The 24,081-nt window shown below is 41.7% G+C and overlaps 3 protein-coding genes across 4 annotated transcripts in view; 2 read left to right on the forward strand and 1 right to left on the reverse strand.

Annotated features, from left to right (window-relative positions):
• The window catches only part of hectd4 (HECT domain E3 ubiquitin protein ligase 4), a gene marked incomplete at its 5' end in the record, with an annotated part of 72,567 nt that extends 68,090 nt beyond the window's left edge, over positions 1 to 4,477 (forward strand). The window contains one exon of the mRNA XM_080839312.1: positions 2,145 to 4,477. Within this exon, the coding sequence (XP_080695438.1) occupies positions 2,145 to 2,281 (137 nt within the window). The 3' untranslated portion in view covers positions 2,282 to 4,477. The remainder of the gene's footprint in view (positions 1 to 2,144) is intronic.
• Positions 4,478 to 5,914: 1,437 nt separating this feature from the next.
• LOC308366213 (L-serine dehydratase/L-threonine deaminase-like) lies at positions 5,915 to 8,951 on the reverse strand (the record flags this gene model as incomplete). Its single annotated transcript, XM_080839848.1, has 7 exons — positions 5,915 to 6,111; positions 6,382 to 6,506; positions 6,767 to 6,994; positions 7,610 to 7,701; positions 7,935 to 8,074; positions 8,316 to 8,355; positions 8,799 to 8,951. 7 exons carry the CDS (start codon positions 8,949 to 8,951, stop codon positions 5,915 to 5,917), a joined length of 975 nt encoding a protein of 324 aa, XP_080695974.1.
• A 3,062-nt stretch (positions 8,952 to 12,013) lies between these two features.
• vps33a (VPS33A core subunit of CORVET and HOPS complexes) lies at positions 12,014 to 21,111 on the forward strand. 2 transcript variants are annotated; one of them, XR_013968643.1, is made up of 14 exons: positions 12,015 to 12,121; positions 12,664 to 12,729; positions 12,843 to 12,970; positions 13,078 to 13,264; positions 13,463 to 13,579; positions 13,800 to 13,974; positions 14,407 to 14,600; positions 15,932 to 16,058; positions 16,160 to 16,227; positions 16,370 to 16,507; positions 16,691 to 16,828; positions 16,970 to 17,138; positions 18,577 to 18,857; positions 21,006 to 21,111. XR_013968643.1 is itself a non-coding variant. In XM_080838261.1 (13 exons), the coding sequence occupies exons 1-13, from the start codon at positions 12,020 to 12,022 to the stop codon at positions 18,765 to 18,767; spliced, it is 1,800 nt and encodes a 599-aa protein (XP_080694387.1). In that variant the 5' UTR covers positions 12,014 to 12,019; the 3' UTR covers positions 18,768 to 19,075. The 2 variants fall into 2 exon arrangements, 1 of the variants encoding a protein (XP_080694387.1); XM_080838261.1 differs by lacking the exon at positions 21,006 to 21,111 and having other exon boundaries at positions 12,014 to 12,121; positions 18,577 to 19,075.
• Positions 21,112 to 24,081: the final 2,970 nt, after the last annotated feature.

Below are 24,081 nucleotides of genomic sequence, written 5' to 3' on the forward strand. Positions count from 1 at the left end.
GTCTTGGCTGGTTGCTATCTGCTCCCCAGGGCCTCATATTGTACTTTAAAGGACATGCCAATGCCAGATCGCGTCCGGTTTCTATGCTCGAGGCGGTTTATCAGCTAGTTGGTTTTATAGGGATCAAAAACCTTGAAGATCTGCTGGACTTGCTCATAGCTACATGGGCACTCAGTGAAGAACATTGGCTTACATAAAAGGATGTTCATGGTTAAAAAGCTAAACTGGACAAAGTGGAGACACTAAATGTTGAGAGCAGGGTGGGAAATTTACATATTTTTTAGGGGGCAATTTTTGCCCCCACTTACTGAAATCCAGGGGCATTTCACAAAAAATTGGGGGCACTTTTAGAAACTTGTGAAAAACATTTAACCTTTGTTCAAAATAATAAACACACTTATTTAGGCTTAAAGCAGCAATACGGAATTCTGTTCCAAAACTAGTACGCTAACTACCTAAAAGGCATGCAAAAACCTTGTAACCACCACCAACAGCCCAGCTGACACAGATAGAAGCTTGCCAACACACTAACTGGTGTATTTTTGCAGTACCTGGCATGTCATGCATGTGAAAGCTTTTCTTCCATTTTTGCAGGGTGTTCCAGCCCATTACACAGAACTACATAGGGCATATCTTTGATGGCTAGTGGGAAAGACACAGGTCTTGATCTGTCCTTCACATGACCATATGCTATCAAAATGAATTAGAGGATGGTACCAAAACTAGTTGCCTATAAAACCATACCTCAAAAAGTACTTTAAAGTATATGAACAATTGTCATTAAATGGCAATAATAAGACTATTAGGCATTAGTCTACATATTCAAAGTGTTTTCTTAGATTTTTTAAGAAAAACCAAACAGACAACGTAAATTACATCATATCATATTCACGTTTATTCTTATTTCTTTGTGGTTATTAGTTGTTATTATTATTATATTATTATTATGTATTGTTATTTCATTATTCAACTATTAACAATCGTTTTTTTCTTTCTTTTTTTAATAATAATAACACATTATATCTATGGATTTTTGTGTTACCTTTAATCATGTTATACCTACCATAGTAGGCCTACAGGAAATACAGATAGGCTAAGACTAGTAAGCTAGCTTGCAAGCAAGCCTTTGTAGCTAACGCACAATCAGAGATAGCTAACGTTAGCTAACTAACATTTAACTAGCTTAACCGAACTAAATCATTTCTAAAAGTATTATCACTAGTTATCATTCACCGTAGGCGATGGCGTGTTGCTTGGCGCCTGGTGACGAAAGGCCATGGATTTCTGTATGTTTTCGCTCCCCTTGAAGAAGTCAGCAGAAACATTTGCCTGTGCTGACAACGACTTGGGCAACTCGTTGTCCACAAGTCCGACATGCCTTGAAAAAAAATCTGGTCTTTTTCTCGTCGTCGTCATCATCCTCCACCCCAGGCCAATCTAACTTAAAAATGTTGACAGTCGCTGGGTGTGTGAATTAATTAGATCTTTTACAACCTGACATGGTGACAGAGACTGCGCTGATCCTCATTTCTCCTCACTCTCGCAGTCACAGGTCTGATTAGGAGAACGTTCGGTTCTTCACGCAATTATCAGTCAAGGCGAAAATCAAAACATTTAATGGCAACTGACCGGGTCATATAGGCTACGATGTTTTTGACACGTTCATTAAATTATTATTACACAACATTATGGGGGCATTTTTTGCCCCTCTCCTAGTCATTTTAGGGGCAAAACTATATTTCTTAGGGGCAGTTTTGCCCTTTGCCCTCGCTAATTTCCGACGCTGGTTGAGAGTCAAATGTTTTAGTTAAAGAAGCAGTCTGTGATTCTTATCCAGTACGCGTTTAAGAGAATGGCTCCTCAACGTCCTCTAGCTGTCCAGTGTGTGTTCGTATACAATCCTGGTTCTGTATATCAGAAACAAACAAAGTGGTTAGATTAACAATTTCAGCCAATCAAAATGTTGCTTCAGGAGCACGGAGGGTAGGGGTGTAATTTGTGGTGTAAATTGATATTTCAACTTAACAACCATTTGCCAGAATGGTGGATTCTATCTTTAAGCTATACTGAAGGTTTTTGCTCTCTCTCTCTCTCTCTCTCTGTCTGTGTCTGTGTGTGTGGTGTGTTCGGTGTTCGTTCCACAGGCTCGCCAGACTCTCGCTACATCCGCGTGGAGACGTGCATGTTCATGGTGAAGCTCCCGCAGTACTCCTCCCTGGACGTGATGCTGGAGAAGCTCCGCTACGCCATCCACTACCGCGAGGACCCCCTCAGCGGCTAGCTTCAAGCCCGCTCCCTTTTTACCCACATCCTCCCACTCTCCGCTCCCAAAACCCTCACATCCCCCCTGCACCCCCACCTCACCCTCAACCACCACCCCTCAGGCAAGACTCTATACTGCCTACCACAGGAAGACAACAGACGTGCAACCTACTTGAGTTTTTATTCGCTCATTCGTTCCTACTCTCCCTGTCTTTCTCTAATACCAAAACTGGGCGTGACACACATACACACACACACACACACACACACACGACCAAGGCTGGCTGAATCCCCCTTTGCCTTGACACGGACTGGTCCTCTCTTCCACCGGATGAATCTCTGAGCTCAGCTTGAGATGGTGGAAAAGGAAAGGAAGAAGATGCCACTATCCTTTACTGTATAGCTGGAGTTTTGTTTTTTTTCTCTCTTTTCTTTTTAATCCACCTCACTTTTTCGCCCTCTGACCTGACTTCCCCTCTCTAGCTCTCTCTCCCTCTGCCCTAGAGAGAGCGCTGCGTCAGGCCTTTTATTCAGTGCAATGTTGATTCTCAGCTTTAAAGCAGGAGTTGGGAGTGGGGTCTGTTGAAATGCCTATTTTGCAGCCAGTACACAGATGGGATAGATTGGGGTGAACGACTGACCAAGTGATGGAGTGTTTATGGGGGAAGAGGCTTTTGTGATGGGCCTTTTGCCATGGCTTGACCCCATAAAACCAGAGGAACTTTCTGATGCTAATCGCTGGCTTTTGCGACTATGAATACAAGCATGTGGACAAAATGTATAAGACTCTGTACAGTTACTGCTTTCCGAGGTCTGCCGCTTCAGGACAAACTATCTGCCTATATTGAAAGGGTGCATATATTTTATTCGTCTATACAGAGGGTATATAAGAAATGTACAAAGAGAAGTAATAGTAATATATTCTGTTGCTACTTGAGTTTTTGTTTTGATAATTATTATTATTATTTTTTTTCATCTTTATTTTACTAATATTTTGATGCAACTGTGAAGAGATTTAAGCCCAAACCAGCCCTGCTAAGTTCGACGCAGGGTTGCCAGATAACTTGCCTCTGAACTGTCTGACGGAGGTTGCCAGGTTCAGGCCTGCTCAGGCACTTTCCGAGGGGGGGGGGGGGCGCGGGTGGTTTGGTTTGCATGATCTGCATCTGAGGGATCTCTAGATCAGTGTTATCCTGCTTCATTTGGAGAGAAGAGTTCTTACAGAGTGCTGCTGGATGTGTGAAAACCACACCCCACTCCCTCCTCCTGAAACACTTGAATGGAACGGGCCTCACGCACACTTCAGGCCGCCAGATATGGAGGAGGGTGTTGCCTTTAACTTTTCTTTTCTTCTTCAAAACCAAAATATTTAGGTATTTAAATTGTACTTACAGATGCATATGTTAATAGGTTTCTGTGTTCAAAATGGGGGCATTTCTTTTTGTTTGCACTTTTTTTTCTCGCACAATTTTATTTACATTATTTTGTTTTCTATTTCTTACCCAGGTAAAGAGAAATATATATTAAGGTTTTATTTTTTAATTCCATGTTCATCATTGGAATTTTTTTTTTTTGGGGGGGGGGAGCTCCAGATTAAACAATAATATACGACTTTAAACTATTGTATCTCGAAAAGGATTTTACCATTCACTCTTATACTCCTGGTACAACGTTTGCATTTGTGCTCAGTCCCAGTGGAGATATCTCAACCCTGAGGGCCCCGGGAAACCCCCCCTCTTGCCCTGCCCTCACAACCGACGACCAGGAGCAACAGGTTTGGGGAGGGGGGTGGGGGGGGGTAGGAATGCCCCTGACTGTTTTCAGTGGTCAGCCCTGACTACTCTGGATCCCCCACCTTAACTGAGGTTCTATCTGTCTTTGATTCTCTCGCTCGCTCTCCATGTCCCGCTCTGGCCCCGTACTGTATTGCTTAGGGTCACAGGAGGAGAGGCCAAACAAACAGACAGACAAACAAACAAACAAACAAAAGAGAGGGACCTCTGCACAAAGCCGTGAACCGATGAGTGGATGTTTGCTGTACATTTACTTGATATTTATTATAATTATTTATGGTTGCATTAACTTAACTTTTCCCCTGTCTTGCCTCTGCTCATCTGGAGTCCAGCGCGCTTTCAGGCGGAAGGACTGTGCGGAGGTGATGAAAGAACAAGAAGAGAAAAAAAATAAAGACAAACAACCAACATGGAAAAACAAAATGGAGTTCAGGAATTCTGTGTCACAACAATAAAGATGTCTTGTTGTAAGGCTGTCCTGTTTCCCTGAGTGTCTGATTAACAGCGGTATTGTGGGTAGATTATGCTGTGTTCTTGCACAGCGTGTTCCCTCCTGATGTATTGTGAATGTAAAGGTTGTTTGTGATTGACATGTTTAGTCCATCTTGGTTCATCTCAGTAGTTCCAGACTAAAGGTTGTTTTTATCTCTTCATTTTCATCCCAGCTGTCTCGGTGAGAGCTTGTTCCCTTTATCATTAGCTCGTTATGTGAGGCCTCAGCCCTTTTCATTGTCTCTGCTGACTACTCACTCAAAAGTGGTTGGGGGGTGCCCCCAAGGCTTTTCAAGCCAGTGAAATCCAGGCTAGGCCAGTTCGCGCTGGTAACAACCCACCCCACCCCACCCTAATGACTGAGTCTGTAAACAAGCCAGACTTGCCTTTGTGACCAGGCGAGTCACCTGTTGGCATCACTAACATATAAAGGCCTCATTTCTGTTTTATCATGTATGTTGCTTATATACTCAGGAAAGGATGATTACTGCGCAGCAAACCCATTACATTATTACGGCTGGCTGTCTTAAAAGCAGAAATAATTTGTAATACTCTTAGTTCTTGTGGAAGTCTCAGATAACATACCAAAGTGAAGGTTATCAGTCAGCAATTAGATGTACTATTGTCATGTCTGTCCCGCCTTCTTAATCTTCCCTATCTGATAAGAGACATGTTAAACCTGCTTATACATATCTTCAAAAATTCCCTCAGCGTTATGCTGAGGCAGCTTCTCTCCTCATACAATCTTACCTTCAATTTATGAATGACACTTCCTCTTATTTACCAACCAAAGTCTAAAACCATCTTATAAGGATATTCAGCCTCATCTTCAGGCTTAAAGCATTTTAAAATGCCTTGTTGGGCATTCAGGCTAAAAACATTCCTTACCAACATCCATATAGTCCTTCCTTGTACATGCAAAGCAGACAAGAGCAAATCTGAAAAGCACCATAATTTAATTCTTTTTTGTACAAAAATAGAGAGAAGGAAGAGTACAGTACAAGTATTTCAGCATTTGTTTCAGATGCAAATACATGCTTAATAAAAATATCTATACACCTAAAAATTCTATCGACTATAACAACATTCAAACTGATTAAGAGCAGTTTTTAAAAAAACATGGAAGGTCAGTTAATTACTTTACGTTAATCTTTCACACATTTGTTGCCAGCACACATTGTTCTATGAAGAATTTGTGATTTACGTTAAGTTTACATTTGCCCAGCTGAAAACGAGCAGTTTTAAGAAGCATTAAGAAAGTCTCTTGGGTGGAGTCAGGGGCACGGTGTATCTGGAATGATTTGGGATCAAGTTGTCGGTTTGTTCCCAGAGTCAAGACGGCAGTCTCAAGAGTTTAGTCTCCGGTCCTAACAGTTCATGCCCAGCTGTTTCTTGAACCGGCGGAGCTGCTCCAGGCTGATGTTGTTGCCGCCGCAGACCACCACCACCACTGGGCCTAGCTTCTGTGCCAGCTTGCCCTGCGACTGCAGCCGTTGGATGATGTCGCAGTAGACCGCAGCCAGGGCCGCGCCACAAGCCGGCTCCACCAACACTTTCTCGTCGTCTAAGGAGAGGAAGAGACAGAGGGGTTATGCGATGGAGTGAATGTATGTGTGGAAAAATTGCTTAGTGGTCAGTTGGAAACTAGGCTAGGCCTACTTAATGGACTAGCCTAGGCGGTAGGCTACTTCAACTTTTAGTGACTAATTTCACGGCTTTAGAATATGGTCTCTACATAATCAACGTCTTGGTTAATTACAGTTGTAGCTCTCCCCGTCCTCATTTTTCCTTTTTATCCATTCTTAAACGTTTCTCCGATGTGCATCAGACTCACCAACGAACCGCTCAACAGCTTGAACGGCCTCCTGGTCAGTCACGAGCTCAGAGTAGACTGTGTGCTCTCCAACCAGTTTCATGGTCTGTGCAGATACGCGCGTGAGGCCCAGCGTCGTCGCAATACTGCAGAAAGAGCGAAACATAAAGATCAGGGAACATGTCTGGTACAGAAAACTACTCTTTATTACCTGCCTTAGTTTGTTTACTTTTAATGTGTGGCCAAGGAAATGTGTTTAGTACTGCTTTCTCTTAAGTTTGCGAAAGGAAAGCATTCGGAAAGACTTGACTCAACAAGTCCGATCTTTGTGAGACACGTTGACTGCAATTCTTTTAGCCCTGAATTGCACGTGTTGGTCAATGGTGAGGTGTCTATCCTCACTAACCTGGTGATGGCTGGAAGTGTGACAAGTTCTCCGGCTTTCATAGCTGCATTCAGGCTGTGTGCCCCCACGGTCTCCATGGCGATGACGGGGACGTCATCCCAGCCGGCGTCCCGCAGGCCCATCACCACCCCATTCAGGAGACCCCCACCCCCCACAGACAGCACCACCGCCCCCGGCTTCTCCTCCAGGTCTGCTTCCAGCTCCTTCACCAGGGATGTGTGGCCCTCCCTACCAACACACACAAAAAGAGCAGTTGAGTTTGACATCGTGAGGAAAAAAAACGACTTTATTCAATATCAGGTCGAGAACGCATAGCCCTATAGCAATGTCAAGACTGTCATCTCAAGTATTACTCTCAGCAACACAATAATTGTTCAAAAGTATGAATTCCATCACCACAGACGTCTTCAGAAGCAGGAACAAATATCTATGTCAATTATTTTGTATTAAAATAAGACATGTGAGGGAATGTTGACTAGTAGTGAATGTAGGCTACAGTCTAATTCAGCTATTAAGGGAGGTATCTGTGAAGTAGTTTAGCAGGTGCACTTCATTCAGGGCAGTGAAATGTAGCCATATCCTTCAGGAGAATAATCCGTCTTCACAGCTTTAATTGCATAAGTGTCACTGTCCTCTGATAAAGTTTCCTCTTTAAGTAACCCTTATCAATCCTCGCCTATTGTTATCTTCACTTCCCCTTATCTTTATGATCACCTACACTATTGCTGCCTCTAGTTATGATGCAGAATACTGTAACATGGAGTTAATGTGTTTCAAAGTGCAATGATACTGTATCTCATGTAAGTGTGTGAATGGCTGACACAGTGGTAACTCAGTGCTTACCAAATAAGTGGATTGTCGAAGGGAGAGATGAAGACCCAGTCTGGGTTATTGACTGCGAGCTGACGGCCATATTCAATGCTTTCATTAAGAGCCTGTGAGGTGGAAACACACAGGTCATCAGTCGATCCTTTGATGCCTTCATTGGTTGAGGCTAATTTAATGGCATACGTTAAATACTTTTGAGTCAAAGTGAAGGGTAAATGTACACTATGCATCAAAATGAATATAGGTTAAAGCATCTATGTCCATACGTTAGTTAATGCACATGTAGCTCATTCTGGTGTTTTGATATTGAAATGTTTTCAGCTGCCAGGATATCACTCACTTTGCCGTGGATGATCACATCCGCCCCCTCGTCTTTGAGACTCTGCACTGTTTGGGCAGGGGTCACGCTGGGCACCACGATGGTAGCGGGCACCCCCAGTTTACGGGCAGAGTACGCTGCTGCCATTCCAGCATTACCACCTTTGGATACAGAGAAGGGATATGATTAAGACACTGACAGGGTGAATATGAACTGCTTTTACATGACCATAATATGATCTCTTAAAGTGCCCAGGCCAAAGAACTGTGTCAGACAATGTTTTTGTCTAGTGATGCAGTGTAATTTCTTTCTTTTTTCCACTTTTTGTTTACTGTTGTTTACTTTTGTATTGTTTTGTATTAGGGCTCTGAGCAATTTTGAGAATGCCAGTAGATGACTCACCTGAACAGCAGACAAATCTCACGCATCCTCGCTCTGCCCACTAAAGGATGGAAAGAAGCAAAGAAAAAGCCCTTGTGTCACAGCTGTTTTCTTTCATACAAATAAGGAAGCCCAGCAGAGCCTCAATAATCGTCTCAACAATCCATCCACCCGTGAATCCCCTTTTTAGGACCCAAATACCAAAGTGTGCCCATGCCAACTAGCTGTGCCATGGTGACTAACCCATCTTAAACTGGTCTGTACTAGTTGTAACTGGAACCCACAGAACCAAGCCCCCCACCCCCAACCCATCACAACAGAGGGTCTCCCTTTCCTCCATGCACATGCTATAAACACAATAAATACCCATGACATAGCAAAGACCTGGTCTGAACCAAATTCCTAGGTACATTTAGCTTCTATACTTCTTAACACTTTCAACTGGTTTATTGTGGTACAGCACGTTAAATTCTCTCAGAGCAGGCGGTGGTGGTTCTCCCTTACCGTCTTGCACAGGTGGCCAATGCCTCTGATCTTAAAGGAGCCGGTGGGCTGGGCTGAGTCCAGCTTCAGGTAGATAGATGTACCAGCCAGCTTGGACAGGGGCAAGCTCTCTCTCAGTGGAGTGGCCACGTGAAGGGAGCGCTTGGTCTTCATGGCTTACAGTGTCGGACAAAAGAGTGGCACACAGCAAAAATGTTCCTGTCGAGAAAAAAGTGCTTATTCAATAAAGAACGTATTATAGGGCATATTAAGTATTGCCATACAAGGAAGTCATCTCTGGAAAGTAATACCTTAAGTTTGTTATGATGGTCGTTATTTAACATTGTCTAGAAGAGTTACCTAGAAGCCCACTGTTTAAAATCTAGGGTTCAACAGGGTTTCCAAATTGGAAAATTAAAATCAATCTCCAACTAGAATCTAATTGTTAAAAACAAATAGCTAATTTTTCCATGCAGGTGTTTGGCCAACAAATACATTGGACAACAATTAATTTTTACAGACGCAAAAGATCAATATTACCAAGGAACTCAACTTACCTGATGAACGGACCTTGCGATGAGTCTCGGACGAGCAAATATTCCGTTTCTTCTAAGTTAGCAGTCAAGTAACAACTTCACAAACCCGCAGGCTTATATAGGTCCCTCAAGCGCGTGTTCGTGTGACAGATGGAATTTTGGCAACCAATCGTCTTCGGGGCTTCTTCGCACACCTCCAGACCACGCCTTGTTAACTTCTGATGTCTTAAGAGGTCCTTGGTGTCGCCAAGGAACTGAATGTCATCCGAATAAGGAATTTTACATAGAATGCATCCCTTTGACATAGAATGCAACAACACATTTTGATTCTATCGCGTTTGTAGTCCAAAATTACTGGAAATGCTAGATTAGTTTGTCTTTTTATTGACGAAGGCCCATGTAATGACCATCGCTGGCTGCCGTTTATACCATTGCTTATCTTATCGTTTAGACTGTTTACGAATTTAAAAAAAACTTGAATTTGTAAGCGCTTGAATATGTGAACTTGTAGTTTACAGGTGAATGCATTTTTTTCCCAAAAACATGCAAACGTTCAGATAGCCTAGACTATAGCCTACAACAGCAAGTGACTTCAAAGTTGTTCTAAAGAGGTTCTTTATTTCCATTCATGTATTAAGAGTAGCTTAATAATAACACAAAAGGTCCTCGTTTTCTTAATGTTGATGTGTCATGTTGACATGTTATGACTTCTGGACCTAATAAAAACGTAATGTTCAACTAATGGTTCGCAATACCTGGGCATTACCAAAAGGGACGCTTCTATTTTGGCTCCGCACTACCAAAAGGGGGTCGGGGACAGCAGACGACCGACCAAGCGCAGCAGATGTCATGATGACTGCTTAAACCTGACCGATCCGGCTAGAGGGGTGGGGGGAAGGAGAGGGAAGGGGGTTGCAAGATATTTTCCTCAGACACACGATGTTCTAAATGTACATGTTTCCAGTCAGTTGAGAACATAACTATGGCAGCACATATTTCTCAGAAAATGCAGAATTACTTGGCTATGACAATGCGGAGAAAAGTCTTTGGTGCCGTGGTGGCATGATGGAAGCTCTTTGGTATATTAATGAATAGGCCTAAATATTGACAGTAGGCTAGTCAACAAGATCATATGTCGTGTGCTGACAATGCATAAAAATCATTCAAAATATTGTCAGTCTTAACTAAACCCATAAGCCTACTGTCTAGCTATTCTGCTTTCGAAAAACAGTCTGGAGCAGCAGAAGTGAATTTAAAGGGGGAAACAATCTGCCGTAGCAGAAGTTATCTAAAAGGGCAAAACATGGGGGACGCCAGCAGTTGTGCAATTCGGCCAGTGTCTCTACGTCTTCATGTAAATAGTTTGATTAATTTGGAGTCTGGTAACCCGTCCAGCTTGTTTCGAGCGGTTCGCCTGGGATCTGCGGTCCGTCTTTCACGGGTGCCCACTGATGGGGTCATGGTCGGGGAGTGGACCAAAAAGAAAAACAACTTTTACCTGAGCCAATTTCACCTTTGTAGCATGATACATTCCCTGATTCACAAAAGCACATTAATTGTGCTTCATCCAATTACCACATAGCCTACTGTATCTATTTAATACAGAAAAGTATTTCCCTGCGTTTGCGTTTGTTTGTTAGCCCTCCTGTTTTCTATCGGTTTTGCATCGTCCGCACCCAAGGTCGGCAGATAACGTCATTCGTCACAACAGGCCTAACAAGAAAACCATAGGCCTACTGTTTAATGCTTGTATCAAAACTGTAAATAACAACTATCATGACCTGTCTGCCTGTCATGTCTGTGCTTTCTTCGAAATTTGAAGTCTTTAATGTCCATGATGTGCACAGAAACAGAAAGCTTCGTCAATAATGTGAAACGCTGTGCGTCATGACTAAAATTATAACCTACGCGCTGAGAGAACGCCGTGATGCAAACCAGCGTTTCTGAGTCTGAGCAGGTTATTGTCTTGGCTAGTAGGCTATGCCTGCGCTGGCGAAATGACACTTTTCCCACCAACACAGATCTGAGTTTTTTTTTATATGCAATTGAAGCAAAGACTGTTCAACCGATGAATGCATGAAGAAGATAAGTTCATTGTCCATTGTCTGTTTGTATGTCTGCCTATACTTATAAATCTATCAATTTATCTATAACTACATTCATACTAAGCCTTCTACTTTGCCAACTATCAGGCTTAGGCCTACTACCATCAGTGTACACAACTACCAACACTGCTAATTGTATTTAATATAGCTCAGTTTTCTCATAGCAGATGTGTTTGAAATTGTACCTTACAAATAAAAACTAATCACTCTGCAAATTAGAATAGTGCAACACTACCATCTAGTGGTATTTTGACGTTTTTCATAACATCCTGTAAGGATTACTTTGCTCCACCAGTTTTAAATCATAATGGCTAATATTGAGTTAGGAGGACTAATAAAGGAGTTGATTAAGATTTAGAGACGACGTAAATCGGATATGATTTTACAGAGTGAAAAATCTAGGGCTTTCGTGCAGCGATTCGTTATTATGATATAATCTGAATTGTGTTTATTTAAAGGCATCCCAGTTTATGTTCGACAGTTCGACGTTACCAAATCTATCACTTATTTATTGCAAGCCTACAAGGGTACTAGTGGCAGTTCCAAAACACATGACTGTCATTTGGATGATCACGTGATTCGGCGGTCGCTGAGTGTAAACATGGCGGCACACTTGTCCTATGGACGAGTTAATCTGAACATTTTAAGAGAAGCAGCGCGTAAAGATCTTCGAGAATTTTTGGACAAATGTGCAGGAAGCAAGGTATGACATTGCATTGTAGAAACACAATTAACTTTTAGATCTCCAGATCGTTGTCGTTTTGGTCGTTAGCATGTAGCACAAAGATAGCTAGTTGGAAATGGCACAGTTGGCCTTACAAACATCATTCCTTCCTGTGCAATTATATTTGATCAAAAATCTATGAAATAATGGTGGCACGATAAAGATCATGACAACATGACAGGCGTATTGAATGTCAGTCGATGTGAATTCTCAGTCTTTTGACTATAAGGATAACGTTTGTGGAAGTGATCAAGGCAGCTAACTTCCACCTCTCAAACCATTAAATCCACTTATCGACAATGATCAAATACAAATTATTTTTCTATTTCCATAACGATATGAATTATTATTTTTATCATCCTTATAACAACGTAATGCTCCAATTCACCGCTGTTGGCTAATGGGCTGTTATGTCAAGTCATGGGTACACTCCTGGAAATTAAAATAGCCAGGTTCATTGGCTGTCTATGCTGTAAACATGGTTGGCCAATGACGAGATGTATCTTTCCTCTTATTCTTAGGCCATTGTATGGGACGAGTACTTGACGGGGCCTTTTGGATTGATCGCCCAGTACTCCTTATTGAAGGTAAGAAGGAGTTCTTGTATAGTAGTGTTTCATAATAGAAGCACTATTAGAGGAAAGTATTTCTGTAGACTATGTAACAAGCGAATGCATGACCACACTTACCCTCTCCATAGGAGCATGAGGTGGAGAAAATGTTCACCCTCAAGAGTGGGAGGCTCCCACCAGCGGATGTTAAAAACATCATCTTCTTTGTGCGGCCAAGACTCGAATTAATGGACATAATTGCAGAGAATATCTTAAGGTTACCCATATCTCTATCTCTTCCAGACCTAAGAGTTTGTCGCTTACTGTTACAGAGCCCAATTCTGAATTCCTGTTTTTTATTGTTGTTGTTTTTTTTTATGGCAGTGAGGACAAACTTCAGACACCTCGTGAGTTCAACATTCTGTTTGTGCCGCGTCGGAGCATGCTCTGCGAGCAGAGGCTGAAAGAGCAAGGGGTTCTGGGATCTTTCACAAACATCGACGAGTACATCCTTGACCTCATCCCATATGACGGCGACCTCCTCTCCATGGAGTCTGACAGTGCATTTAGGGTCAGTAATTCAGAAGACAAACAGTGGTAGCTGGCCCTGGTGTTTTGTTAGTGATGAATGCCTCTTGTCAAGCTAATGGCTTTAAAGTCCTTGGTGCTTTGTTTTTGACCGTTTATGGTTGTCTGTGCCTTGTCCTGATTGTTGTTATGATATTATGTTTATGATATTTACATCCTGTCAAAACCTCTTTCTCTCCAGGAATGTTATTTGGAGAATGACCAGACAAGCCTATATCACACAGCCAAAGGTCTAATGACCCTGCAAGCTCTCTACGGAACCATCCCACAGATCTTTGGCAAAGGAGAATGTGCGCGGGTGAGTGGCCACAACATCCTCAATGTTAATTGCTGCAGCTAAATATGTCTTAAGGAAGTCAAGACACGTGATTCAAGACACAAAAATTGTTGTTACCTGAAGTAACCATCTGTTCTTAAATGCTACATTGAGTTACAGTGTGAATTAAAAATGCTTGGTTTCATGACCATCTCGCTCAATGTCACGACGTTTCCCTCCGTGCCCCATGTTCCTGCTGCAGCACGTTGCCAACATGATGCTGAGGATGAAGCGGGAGTTTGCGGGTAGCCAGACCCAGATCCTGCCTGTGTTTGACACGCTGCTTCTGCTGGACCGGAACGTGGACCTGCTCACCCCACTGGCCACCCAGCTCACCTACGAGGGGCTCATCGACGAGATCTACGGCATCACCAATGGTACAAGGACCCCAATGGGGGCCAGCTGGCCACATGAACACTCATACTCTGTTTACACATATCACTGTGATGGTCATGTGATGCATATTGAATGTATAAGTATTTGATCTCTCTTACTGCATAGGTGAGGTGATGTTTTTTCGTAAACAAAATTAGAAAGCATTCACCCAACAACTGGTGAAGTCTGTATGTTATGGTTGTTATGTAATTAATTATATGTAATTCTAGTTATTAAGTTATTTTATTTAGGTATGGAAGTCATGCTTTATTCTTTTTTGGGAGTCTGTAATAGCATATAGGTTCCTCTCTAATAGCACATAGGCATTATTTGATGTATTGTAGTCCTACACATACAGTATGTGACCAGAGCGAGGTCTTGAAACCTTTCTTGATTTGATCACATTTTCCTTCTTCCATGTCTCCTGGGCTCAGGCTATGTGAAGCTTCCCCCTGAGAAGTTTGCCCAGAAGAAGCAGGGTGAGGGGGGCAAGGACCTGCCCACTGAGCCCAAAAAGATGCCACTGAACTCAGCCGAGGAGCTCTACGCCGAGATCAGGGACAAGAACTTCAACGCCGTGGGGGCAGCACTGAGCAAGAAGGCCAAAATCATCTCTGCTGCGTTTGAGGTGAGAGCTTGTGGCCGGTGCCTGAGCACTGCAGTGGGGGATGACGCAAAGCAACACGCCGGGTTTGCTCAGAGTAGGCGTCTGGATATTGTATATATATCTGATTTACACATTTTTTGACTAAAATGTCTTGACTTGGCTTCATGCTACTGGATTTGTATGTCTGGAGATTGTGGTTACAGAACTAATCTATTGATATCTTCATAAAAATCTGAATGTGCTAAGCAGCTCTGTAGCAAACATTGTCATAGTTGAGTTCTGGAGCATATAGTGTGTTAAACGTGCTCCACATGACTGCTCTAGCAATTGTAAACTTTACTAGCTTAAGAAGTCACAAGGTTGCTGAAAGCTTTTGATGGATACTTTAATGATGTTAGCGTTATCATGCTATCCCTTGAACAAGCAGCAGTTGCAAACTGATATTATCGCTAAACCTGATATGCTAATGAGTTTGGAATTGGCATCTTGATTGATTGTCATTCTTACATAATTTGTGCATGTGTTTGTGTATGTGTATGTCTGACTAACACTTTTCCTACGTTGTATTCCTGTGTGTGTGTGTGTGTGTGTGTGTGTGTGTGTGTGTGTGTGTGTGTGTGTGTGTGTGTGTGTGTGTGTGTGTATGTGTCTGACTTACACTTGTCCTACATCTAATTCCTGTCCATGTTAATTAACGTTAATGACACTCAACCATTACCATGGTAACAGCAAGCCTCGACAACATAACAAGCCTTGATTTGAATCAGTTTTTTCCAAACCAGCTGGGTGGGTCCTTGTTTTCCAGGAGTTCTGTAAACATTTGACCTTGGTGCTTATAACAGCCATCATTAATTGATGTTGAAAATAAAAGTCAAAGACACATCTTAGTTTAGATCACAGTGTGATAATCGATTCTTAAAGTAGTGGATGTATATCAGTGAAATGCATCAAGTAAGCTACATTTCAACAGTGCTGTTGTGTAGTGTTTTCAGGGCAATTCTCTTGACTGTTTGCTAGTTAGCTTGCAAGCAATGTCTTTTTAAAAGTTGTGTTGTTTTGAGGAGGTGTGAACAAAGTTCTTTCATGTTTTCTTTGTCTAGTTTGCTCTGGGTGTGATTCCTTAAGAAATAGCAGGAAAGCCTTTAGTGTAACATAACCCACATATGTTGAGTTTGATATTTTGATTCCATGGCTTATGATTGACTTTGTTTATTCAGGCTGACCGGTAGATTGGTATATGATGCTTAGCTCGACATGTAGAAATGCAGTTAAAATGCTAATAGAATTTCCTGCGTTTAAATGTTTGCCCTTGGTCTCATTTCTGTCATTTGATTTTTCCCTTCCTCCATCAGGAGCGGCACAACGCTAAGACTGTGGGTGAGATCAAGCAGTTTGTATCCCAACTGCCCCACATGCAGGCAGCGCGCACCTCGCTGGCCAATCACACCTCCATTGCGGAGCTTATCAAGGACATCACCAGTGAGTTTAACAACTCCTTAGCTGCTATTTTGGAAACCTTTTCAGTACTTCAGAGTGATACACACACATTCAACTTAACTTGATTTGTCTCTCACACACAGCATCAGAAGCTTTCTTTGACAATTTAACAGTGGAGCAGGAGTTCATGACTGGCGTAGACACAGATAAGGTGGCGTATTCCCCCTTTGTGTGTGTGTGTGTGTGTGTGTGTGTGTGTGTGTGTGTCTCTCTCTCTCTCAACTGGTACAATGAGTGTGTGTGCTGTATTGCATTAATAAAAGTGAATTAGTTTTTCTGCTGACTCCTAACAGGTCAACACGTATATTGAGGACTGCATTGCCCAGAAGGACCCTCTCCTCAAGATCCTGAGGCTGGTCTGCATGCAGTCTGTCTGCAACAATGGCCTCAAGCAGAAGGTGCTGGACTTCTACAAGAGGGAAATCCTGCAGGTAGAGCCAAGATGGTGCCACAGTTTCTCAGCTTCATCATACAGATTCATCTTAGAATAAGAAAACAGAAACAATATTGACTTAACTGAAGCCATTATATTCTCTCCTCATAATTGACTAAAATGCTTCAGTTTTGACTAGTAAATATTGGTATATTTATTTAAAAAATCTGTTGAATCACAGACTTATGGCTATGAGCACCTCTTGACTCTAAACAACCTGGAGAAGGTTGGCCTGCTGAAGCCACAGATCACCACCAGGAACAACTACCCCACCATTCGCAAGACCCTCAAACTTTGGATGGAGGACGCCAATGAACAGGTGCACCCACAAGACAATGCTGCAGGATGACAATAGTGACTATGGATTGTTAGCCTGAAAGCGTACCGTTTCAGTGATACATCCTATATACTCCTCTCATTCTGTTATGGGCTTAATTGTGCATGTCTTTTACTTCCCCAGAATCCCAACGACATCTCGTATGTGTACAGTGGCTATGCTCCTCTGAGTGTTCGGCTGACGCAAGTCTTGGCGCGGCCGGGCTGGAGAAGCATTGAGGAGGTGCTGAAAATGCTCCCTGGACCTCACTTCGAGGAGAGACAGCAGCTACCGCCGGGTCTTCATAAGAAACGTAAGTCTCAGGGGGGAAGTGAACCTGTTTGTGCATGTTTATTTAACAGTGTGGGGAAATATTAATCGGTAGTGATCTCACTGGTCTGTGTTATACTTTGATCAGTGCTGCAAGAAATTGTGGGTCAGGGAGTGAGTGACAAAAAGAAAGAAAGTGGCAAATAGAGGAGAGGAAAGGGAGAACAGGAGAGATAAAGTGAGAGAGAGGAGTAGATAAGGGATGTCAGAGGCTGGAAAGCTGCACCTAGAGTGGAGTGATGCTCCTCTATTATTCCTGTACGGATGTGAGCCATGTGTGGCCATATGCTAGCAGCCGATAAGCACAGTCTTTGTTTGCCTTGTGTCCATTTTGTGTGTGGGGCGACCGTGATTTATACAGTGTGTGTCTGTGTGGCACCTGGCCTGTTTGATATGGTATGTCAACGCTCATTTCTTTGTTATTCCAGATAAATTACATTGAAATATTTCACACTTGTTTGAGATCTCAGAAATGCGTTGATAAAAAGGCACCCTTAAACAGTTGCCTAAAATCCTGTCATTGTATGCAGCAGAGTGGGTTTGAAAAAAAACTCTATATAAATACTTTATATTAAAAAATACTATATATTACGCTCTCTTTCACTGCTGATTGTTCTTTCAATTTTACTAAATTGGACGGTCTTGTGTATGGATTCTGGTCCTGGACGTTATGTGTTAAGTCTTTGCCTGTGGGGTTGCAGACAGCATCTGTTGGGCTTGTTGCTGCAAGTCTTTTTAGTGATGATGATGATGGGGTGATAATTGGCAGAACAATTATTTTCACATCCATTGTGAAAACAATGGGTGTTTGTCTAAACATGTTGTATATCGCAGTCTGCTTTCACTTTAACTAGTGTGCATATCCATATACATATCAGTAGTCATTTAGCTTGATAGTTCTGATAATCGTGTATGATTGCCATATTTGTAGACTGCTAGGGTGCATATACAGTAGTTAAGGTGCTACTGTTCCAGTTTCCCTATAAAGCACAAGCATGTATTTTTTTTCTGCAGTTTTAATGTTACTATTTTTAATTTGTATATTATATACATACGTAGTCTATATTGTGCTGTTGCTACATTCTACATAGTTGTTATCAAAGAGGAGGAGTAGTACTGGTGATTTTCATATTTTGGCTGTTTATTCTTGGCATTATAAAGCAATGTTGGATACTTTAGTTATATTAAACATCCTGTTTTTGGTCATTGATGTGATGCTAAAACAATTTAGTTTTGTCACAACCCTAATTATCCCAGTTTAGGTCCAAATGTATATAATGAAGTTGATGGTTCCAGAGAGGAGTGTTGAATAGCATGGCCATTGAACTCAGAGGAGTGGTGAGCCAGACACAAAGCTGGTGAGGTGTCTTGGTGTCTCTCCAGCGTAGTCACCATTTTGGGTGTGTATGTCTGCTTCCCAGGCCAGCAGGGAGAGAACCGTACCACGCTAGTGTTCTTCTTGGGGGGAGTGACCTATGCGGAGATCGCCGCCCTGCGCTTCCTCTCGCAGATGGAGGACAGTGGAACGGAGTACATCATCGCCACCACCAAGCTTATCAACGGAACCAGCTGGGTCAAATCCCTCATGGATCGGCCCGATCAGCAGGTCTGACTGTGACCAAAAGGACAAACAAACGAATAAGGATGAGGAGAAAATGCAGCGGAAGGCAACAGACTGCTTCAGCTTGACTTATTGTGCCTGGTCAGTCAGCAGGTCAATGGGACTTTCTGGACAAAAAGATGTGGATTCATGTGAAATATTGTGATGTTATTTACCTAAGATGAGACTTTTTCTTTGTTTTTTTTACATAATGCTTATGTAATTGGTGCGCATGTGCGTGCGTGCGTGTGTGTGTGTGTGTATGAGGAGAGAGAGGTAGAGAGAGAGAAATGCAAGCTACTATGAATGCACTATACTAAACGAACTAACTAACTTTTAGGTCAAATGAAACTGATTCTAAATTGTTCTTACATGTGAGATAACAATAACAACTATAAAAGAAAGAAAATCTGGTCAAACTTTGTCTTCATAGCATGCATAATATACTTCCTTTGGCCAAGATTTTTGGGCGAAAGCTTGTTGTATACAAATTAAGATTATGTTCTTAGGAAAACAATTGCTCATTGACTCATGAATCCATCCATCATATAATGGATATTTCATCAGGATAAGAAGTCTTCCATGGACCAGCGAGAACAAAAGAACAGGGAGAATAGAGAACGGGGAGGCCTGTCTACTGACCGTCAGCAGTCTGGCTCAGTGGAGAACCAATTACCTGCCTAACAGGCCTGACGACCGGCCGATAATGGGCCTCTGCTGTCTGGGGACGTGCCCCTAGCCAATCATAATCAGATGCTGTAGGACGCTGATTGAATTAAGAGGCCATTTGCTTCTTGTTCCGGTGGCTGACGCTGGCCGTGCTGGGGATAGAGTTGGAGTGCTGCACTTCGCCGGCCGAATCGATGTGCTTGTCGAATGCAGAGGTCTTTAGGCATCAGCAGGGATCCAGGAGGGGAATTGACCCAAAGACAGGGGCATTTTCCAAGGAAGCCTAAAAACAGACTTGATGGAGGGGTGTGCCAATTTTAGATCACTCTTTCTAGAGTGAGTTTAACCCCAAACATATGAAACGGTGCTGTCAACTGCTCTGATGGTATGAATTGGAATTCTATAAACAAATCAGCATAATATTTAGCAATTGACACTATCAGAGATGTGTCTGATCTGATGAAATACCAGAATAATAAAACGTCCACAAAAATAAAATAATGGGCCTTATCTTACATAGTGTTATGCTCTTCAGTTAATAAAATACCTAATACAGATATTAAATGGTCCTCTCAAATCAACTCTACTCCTCTGCACAGTTGTAATCCTGATGAGAGCATGGCTTCTCCGGCTGATTAAAAACAGCAATGTCTCAATAGAATTGGTATCCAGGGGAGAGCAGGGATTAGTCTATATGTCAAACCAATATGAACATGTCCAGCGGGAGACGACAAGCTCCGCCCTAACCAAGAGCAGGTGCATACAAGGCTTTTGCTTCCATTAGCGCAGCCCAAGGGTTCTCTGGGTCTTGTAATCAATTTAATTGCCCCTGGTCACTCCTACTGTATTAGGACTACAGGCAGCGCGAGCATCACAGCGCTATCTGTCTTTCCGAAAGGGCGTGTATGGAAGCTCACGCGCACAGGGCAACAGAACAGAACTATCGGAAGGATCCGATACGTCGCGCGAATTGACCCATGTAATGTTGTGATGAGGTAGGTTATTTAATTTAAGTTGTGACAGACTAAACTGCCAAACGACACCAGTTAGTGTGTTGGCAATCTTCTATCACTGTCAGATGGGCTGTTGGTGGTGTTTGCAAGGTTTTTACATGCCTTTTAGGTAGTTAACTTACTAGTTTTGGAATTTGCTGCTTTCACTTTTTGATAATTCTCAGCCCATTCTGACCTAAAAATACTGTCAAGATTGTTTGAAAAAGGCAATTTTTGAATAGCACTTTCTGATGATTTCTCATAGTCTATTTGTCACACCCTACAGAAATAAACGGAAGCCTAACATCCTGAACTTAACTTTTACACAAGGTCTCCTTATGCCAAATATGCTATTTACTGTTGTTCTGTAGGCTAGGCTTTGTGTTTTAAAAGAGTTAAATGGCAGGCACCGTTTTAAAATAGCGTGTAGCGTTAATGGAGATCGATCCAGAGTGCATCTACAGTATAGGCTACATCTATTATTCATATTATGCCAACACAACCAACCACCACTTATCTTAAATCTACACAAGTGTTGGCAGCATTTGTAAGAACTCTAAATTATGTTTCTTCCTCTTGTCCTCTGCAGACAATTTCCCAGTGTTCATCATCCGTCTTCGGGGAGACCGCAAAAGGCAATATTTTGAAGATGGAGGTTCTGTTTGAGCCGGAGCCTTTAACGCTCCGCTTTCTTCGAACTTTTAGAGAACTTCTCAGATTTGTCCTTTTCTGTTACACTGTATTGCTTGGGTCTTTGCTACTGGCTGGATGGACCACTTACTTCGTTATTTCAAAATAAGGAGACAAGATGACTGCACGGAAAGGGGCAATCACTCAATAGCCTACCACTTGTAGAAAGGTGAATATTCATTCACTCCTTATGAATTAAATAGGCTAACGCACTTTTACATGCTATCAGTAAGTGACATAGCTATTTCGTCTGTTGTAATTAAACTGTAGCCAAGGCTCGTGCACAAGTTTGTCAAATATGTTCTTCTTTCCCTCAGACTTGTAAACCTTCAAAGTAAATACCAATATTCAAAATGAATTCAAATGAGATCTGTGTTTTTGCTGTTCTTGTGTTGACCTTTAAGATTAGAATTTACAAATATCTCATCGGATTAGGTTTGACATGGACACACGGTTTTAAACAAACATTTAAGTTTGTTTAACAGAAATGGAGTCACTGCTTCATTTTACCACCAACCGCACATCTGATAGGGTGAGAAAGCGGTCCAAAATGCACTATAGCTAGACTTTTTAACTATAAGAGTAAGACCAAGACGTTTGGCCACATTATGTTTTAGCATCTAGTGGCTCCCAGTTATGTTTAGGGGTACCCTTTACTTTCCAACTAGTAGGCTATACATTAAAGTCCTCTGAGGAGCTTTTACTGGTTTTATCTCATTTTACTTCAAAGGGTGGTCAAACTTATATCGGTTTTATGGTCATGGGTGCAACATTTTGGAATAGTCTCCCTTTTTATGTTAGATCTGTTGTCTGTGGGCAGTTTTAAAACTCGATTGATAACTTACTTTTAAACACTGTCTGCCCCTTTTTATCTTAGAATTTAGTTCAGTCTGAGGTTCGACTTTTATGTGTGCTTTTAGGAAGTCCGGGGTTTACTCTATGGTTTTGTCAAGTTTACCTTTACTTTTTTCTGTTCTTGTTGCTCTTATGCTATTCTGTTGTCTATATTTATGATTTCATGTTTATACATATTTTTCTCTTATTCGTCTTTATGTTTTAGTCTTTTAATCTTTATTATATTTTGTTTTGTTCTTCCCGTTTCTTTTTAGTGTAGGCTAAATTGATTAATCTCGACTGGAAAACACTATATCTCCTGTTGTTTTTAAATGTGCTACATAAATAAATGTGACTTTACTTCAGACAATTTCTACTGATGTCAGGAGGTGCACAATAATGATAATGGGCCTCATTCTCGAAGTCAGTTGAGAAGAATTTAGGAAGAAAATCTTAAATTTAAGAAGGAAAATCTTCTGAACTCCACTTCCGGTGGATTTAGGAAAACATTTGGCATTCATTAAAGTTTTCTCATCTGGGATTTGTTCTGAACTTCAGAAGACTTTCAGAAGGGGAAATAGCAGTCGTAAATCGACCAGAGATTTCTCAAATGCGATTCCTTAAAGAACCACAAGTTGGCCCCGTTTCTATTTAATCGCATTTAAGAAAACTCTCTGTGTTATGGGCTGAATTTGTGAGAAACCGTTGGTGATTGTGTTCATGTCAACTCTACAGACATCCTTGGATTAAAATAATAATAATAATAAATACGAAAATATTTGTATCATTAACAATTACGTTTCCCATTTATTGTCTACGAGGCATTGTGATGTCATCACATAAATAAAAGGACTACACCAGAGTGATAATCCAGACTATTCTCATCTGTAGATCCACGTTGGTGGAACTAACTGCTTAGCTAACACTACCAGAGCAGGTGCGTTCCTCTCTACCTTTAAGAAGCTTTTGAAGACCCAACTCTTCAGAGAGCACCTCCCTTCCTAACTGGCACTTCGACTAGTGCTTTACTTGCACTTACAGCAGTTACATTCCTGCACTTCTTTTTTATATCTACCTTGTTTTTCTATTTCTTATGTAAAGTAGTATTTATTGTTACACTAGGTCTCTATTGCCCGTAGCTTGACTGTTCTCTCCCTTGTAGGTCACTTTGGACAAAAGCGTCTGCTAAATGACTAAATGTACATGAACATTGCAAATGCAAGTGAATAAATAAATAAGCAATCGCGTTGATATAGCTATAGTGGAATAGAATGGACACATCTACATCCTGCAACAGTACCTCCACCTCTGCATGGGTGAAGTTAGATATGCGTTTACTCCACCGGCTCGCTTTCAGCTTTGACATGACTCACTTATGAGTTGCTTTCGTGTGGATTCGGTAGATTCTGACGGCACACGTCACTACGGTTGCGTACCCTTATAAGGAGCTGGCGGGGAGTGTATGTATGCAGGGGCAGAGATCTAATTTCTTTGTAGGGGGGGGACAATACATGGTAACATTTCAGAGAGTAATTTTTTTTTGGGGGGGGGGGGGGGGGGGCATGAAAACCTTGCAGGACTAGACAGCTAGCTAACACAGCTAAGCTTCATAGATGATGAATTTCAAGTCTTTTTTTCTTCAGTTTACTGAAGTTATCAGCATGCATTTATTCATATAGGAAGTTGATTTTGTAAAACTGTCTGGACAGACAGAAATAAAGAGATACATACATTTCACGTCAAATAATGTGGCATAAAGGTAGCCTTTAGTTAAGTATTTGTCAACTTGTCAATGCAATTAAACTTTCAAATTAAGAGATAAAGATTTTTCCCATTAAAATAGCATTGTGACAAATAACCCCATAGTGTGTGACAACAACCATCCTCGTGATGGGGTTGGTTGTCACAATGTCAGAGTGTCAGTCAGTTAATTACCTCTTTGTTACAATAAGTTGAAAAATGAGAGGGGTACACATTTCAAGCCAATACCTTAAGCCTCAATTTAATGTAGGAATGACTATTGAAAGATGTTTTGATGATGAGCAATTCATACTAGAGTAAAACATGTGTCAACTAACCCCGTTCACCCATACTTCTCTGCCAGTAGTGTACAATAACAATGGTTATGACAGATGTAAGAA

The sequence above is a fragment of the Sprattus sprattus genome, assembly GCF_963457725.1.
Source record: "Sprattus sprattus genome assembly, chromosome: 5".
Lineage (NCBI taxonomy): Eukaryota > Metazoa > Chordata > Actinopteri > Clupeiformes > Clupeidae > Sprattus > Sprattus sprattus.

Coding starts and splice junctions, on each gene's coding strand:
- vps33a (XM_080838261.1), top strand. CDS start 12,020: ATGGCGGCACACTTGTCCTATGGACGAGTTAATCTGAACATTTTAAGA. Junction 16,059..16,159: donor GCTTATCAAGGACATCACCA/GTGAGTTTAACA, acceptor TCTCACACACAG/CATCAGAAGCTTTCTTTGAC. Junction 16,829..16,969: donor TGGAGGACGCCAATGAACAG/GTGCACCCACAA, acceptor TTACTTCCCCAG/AATCCCAACGACATCTCGTA.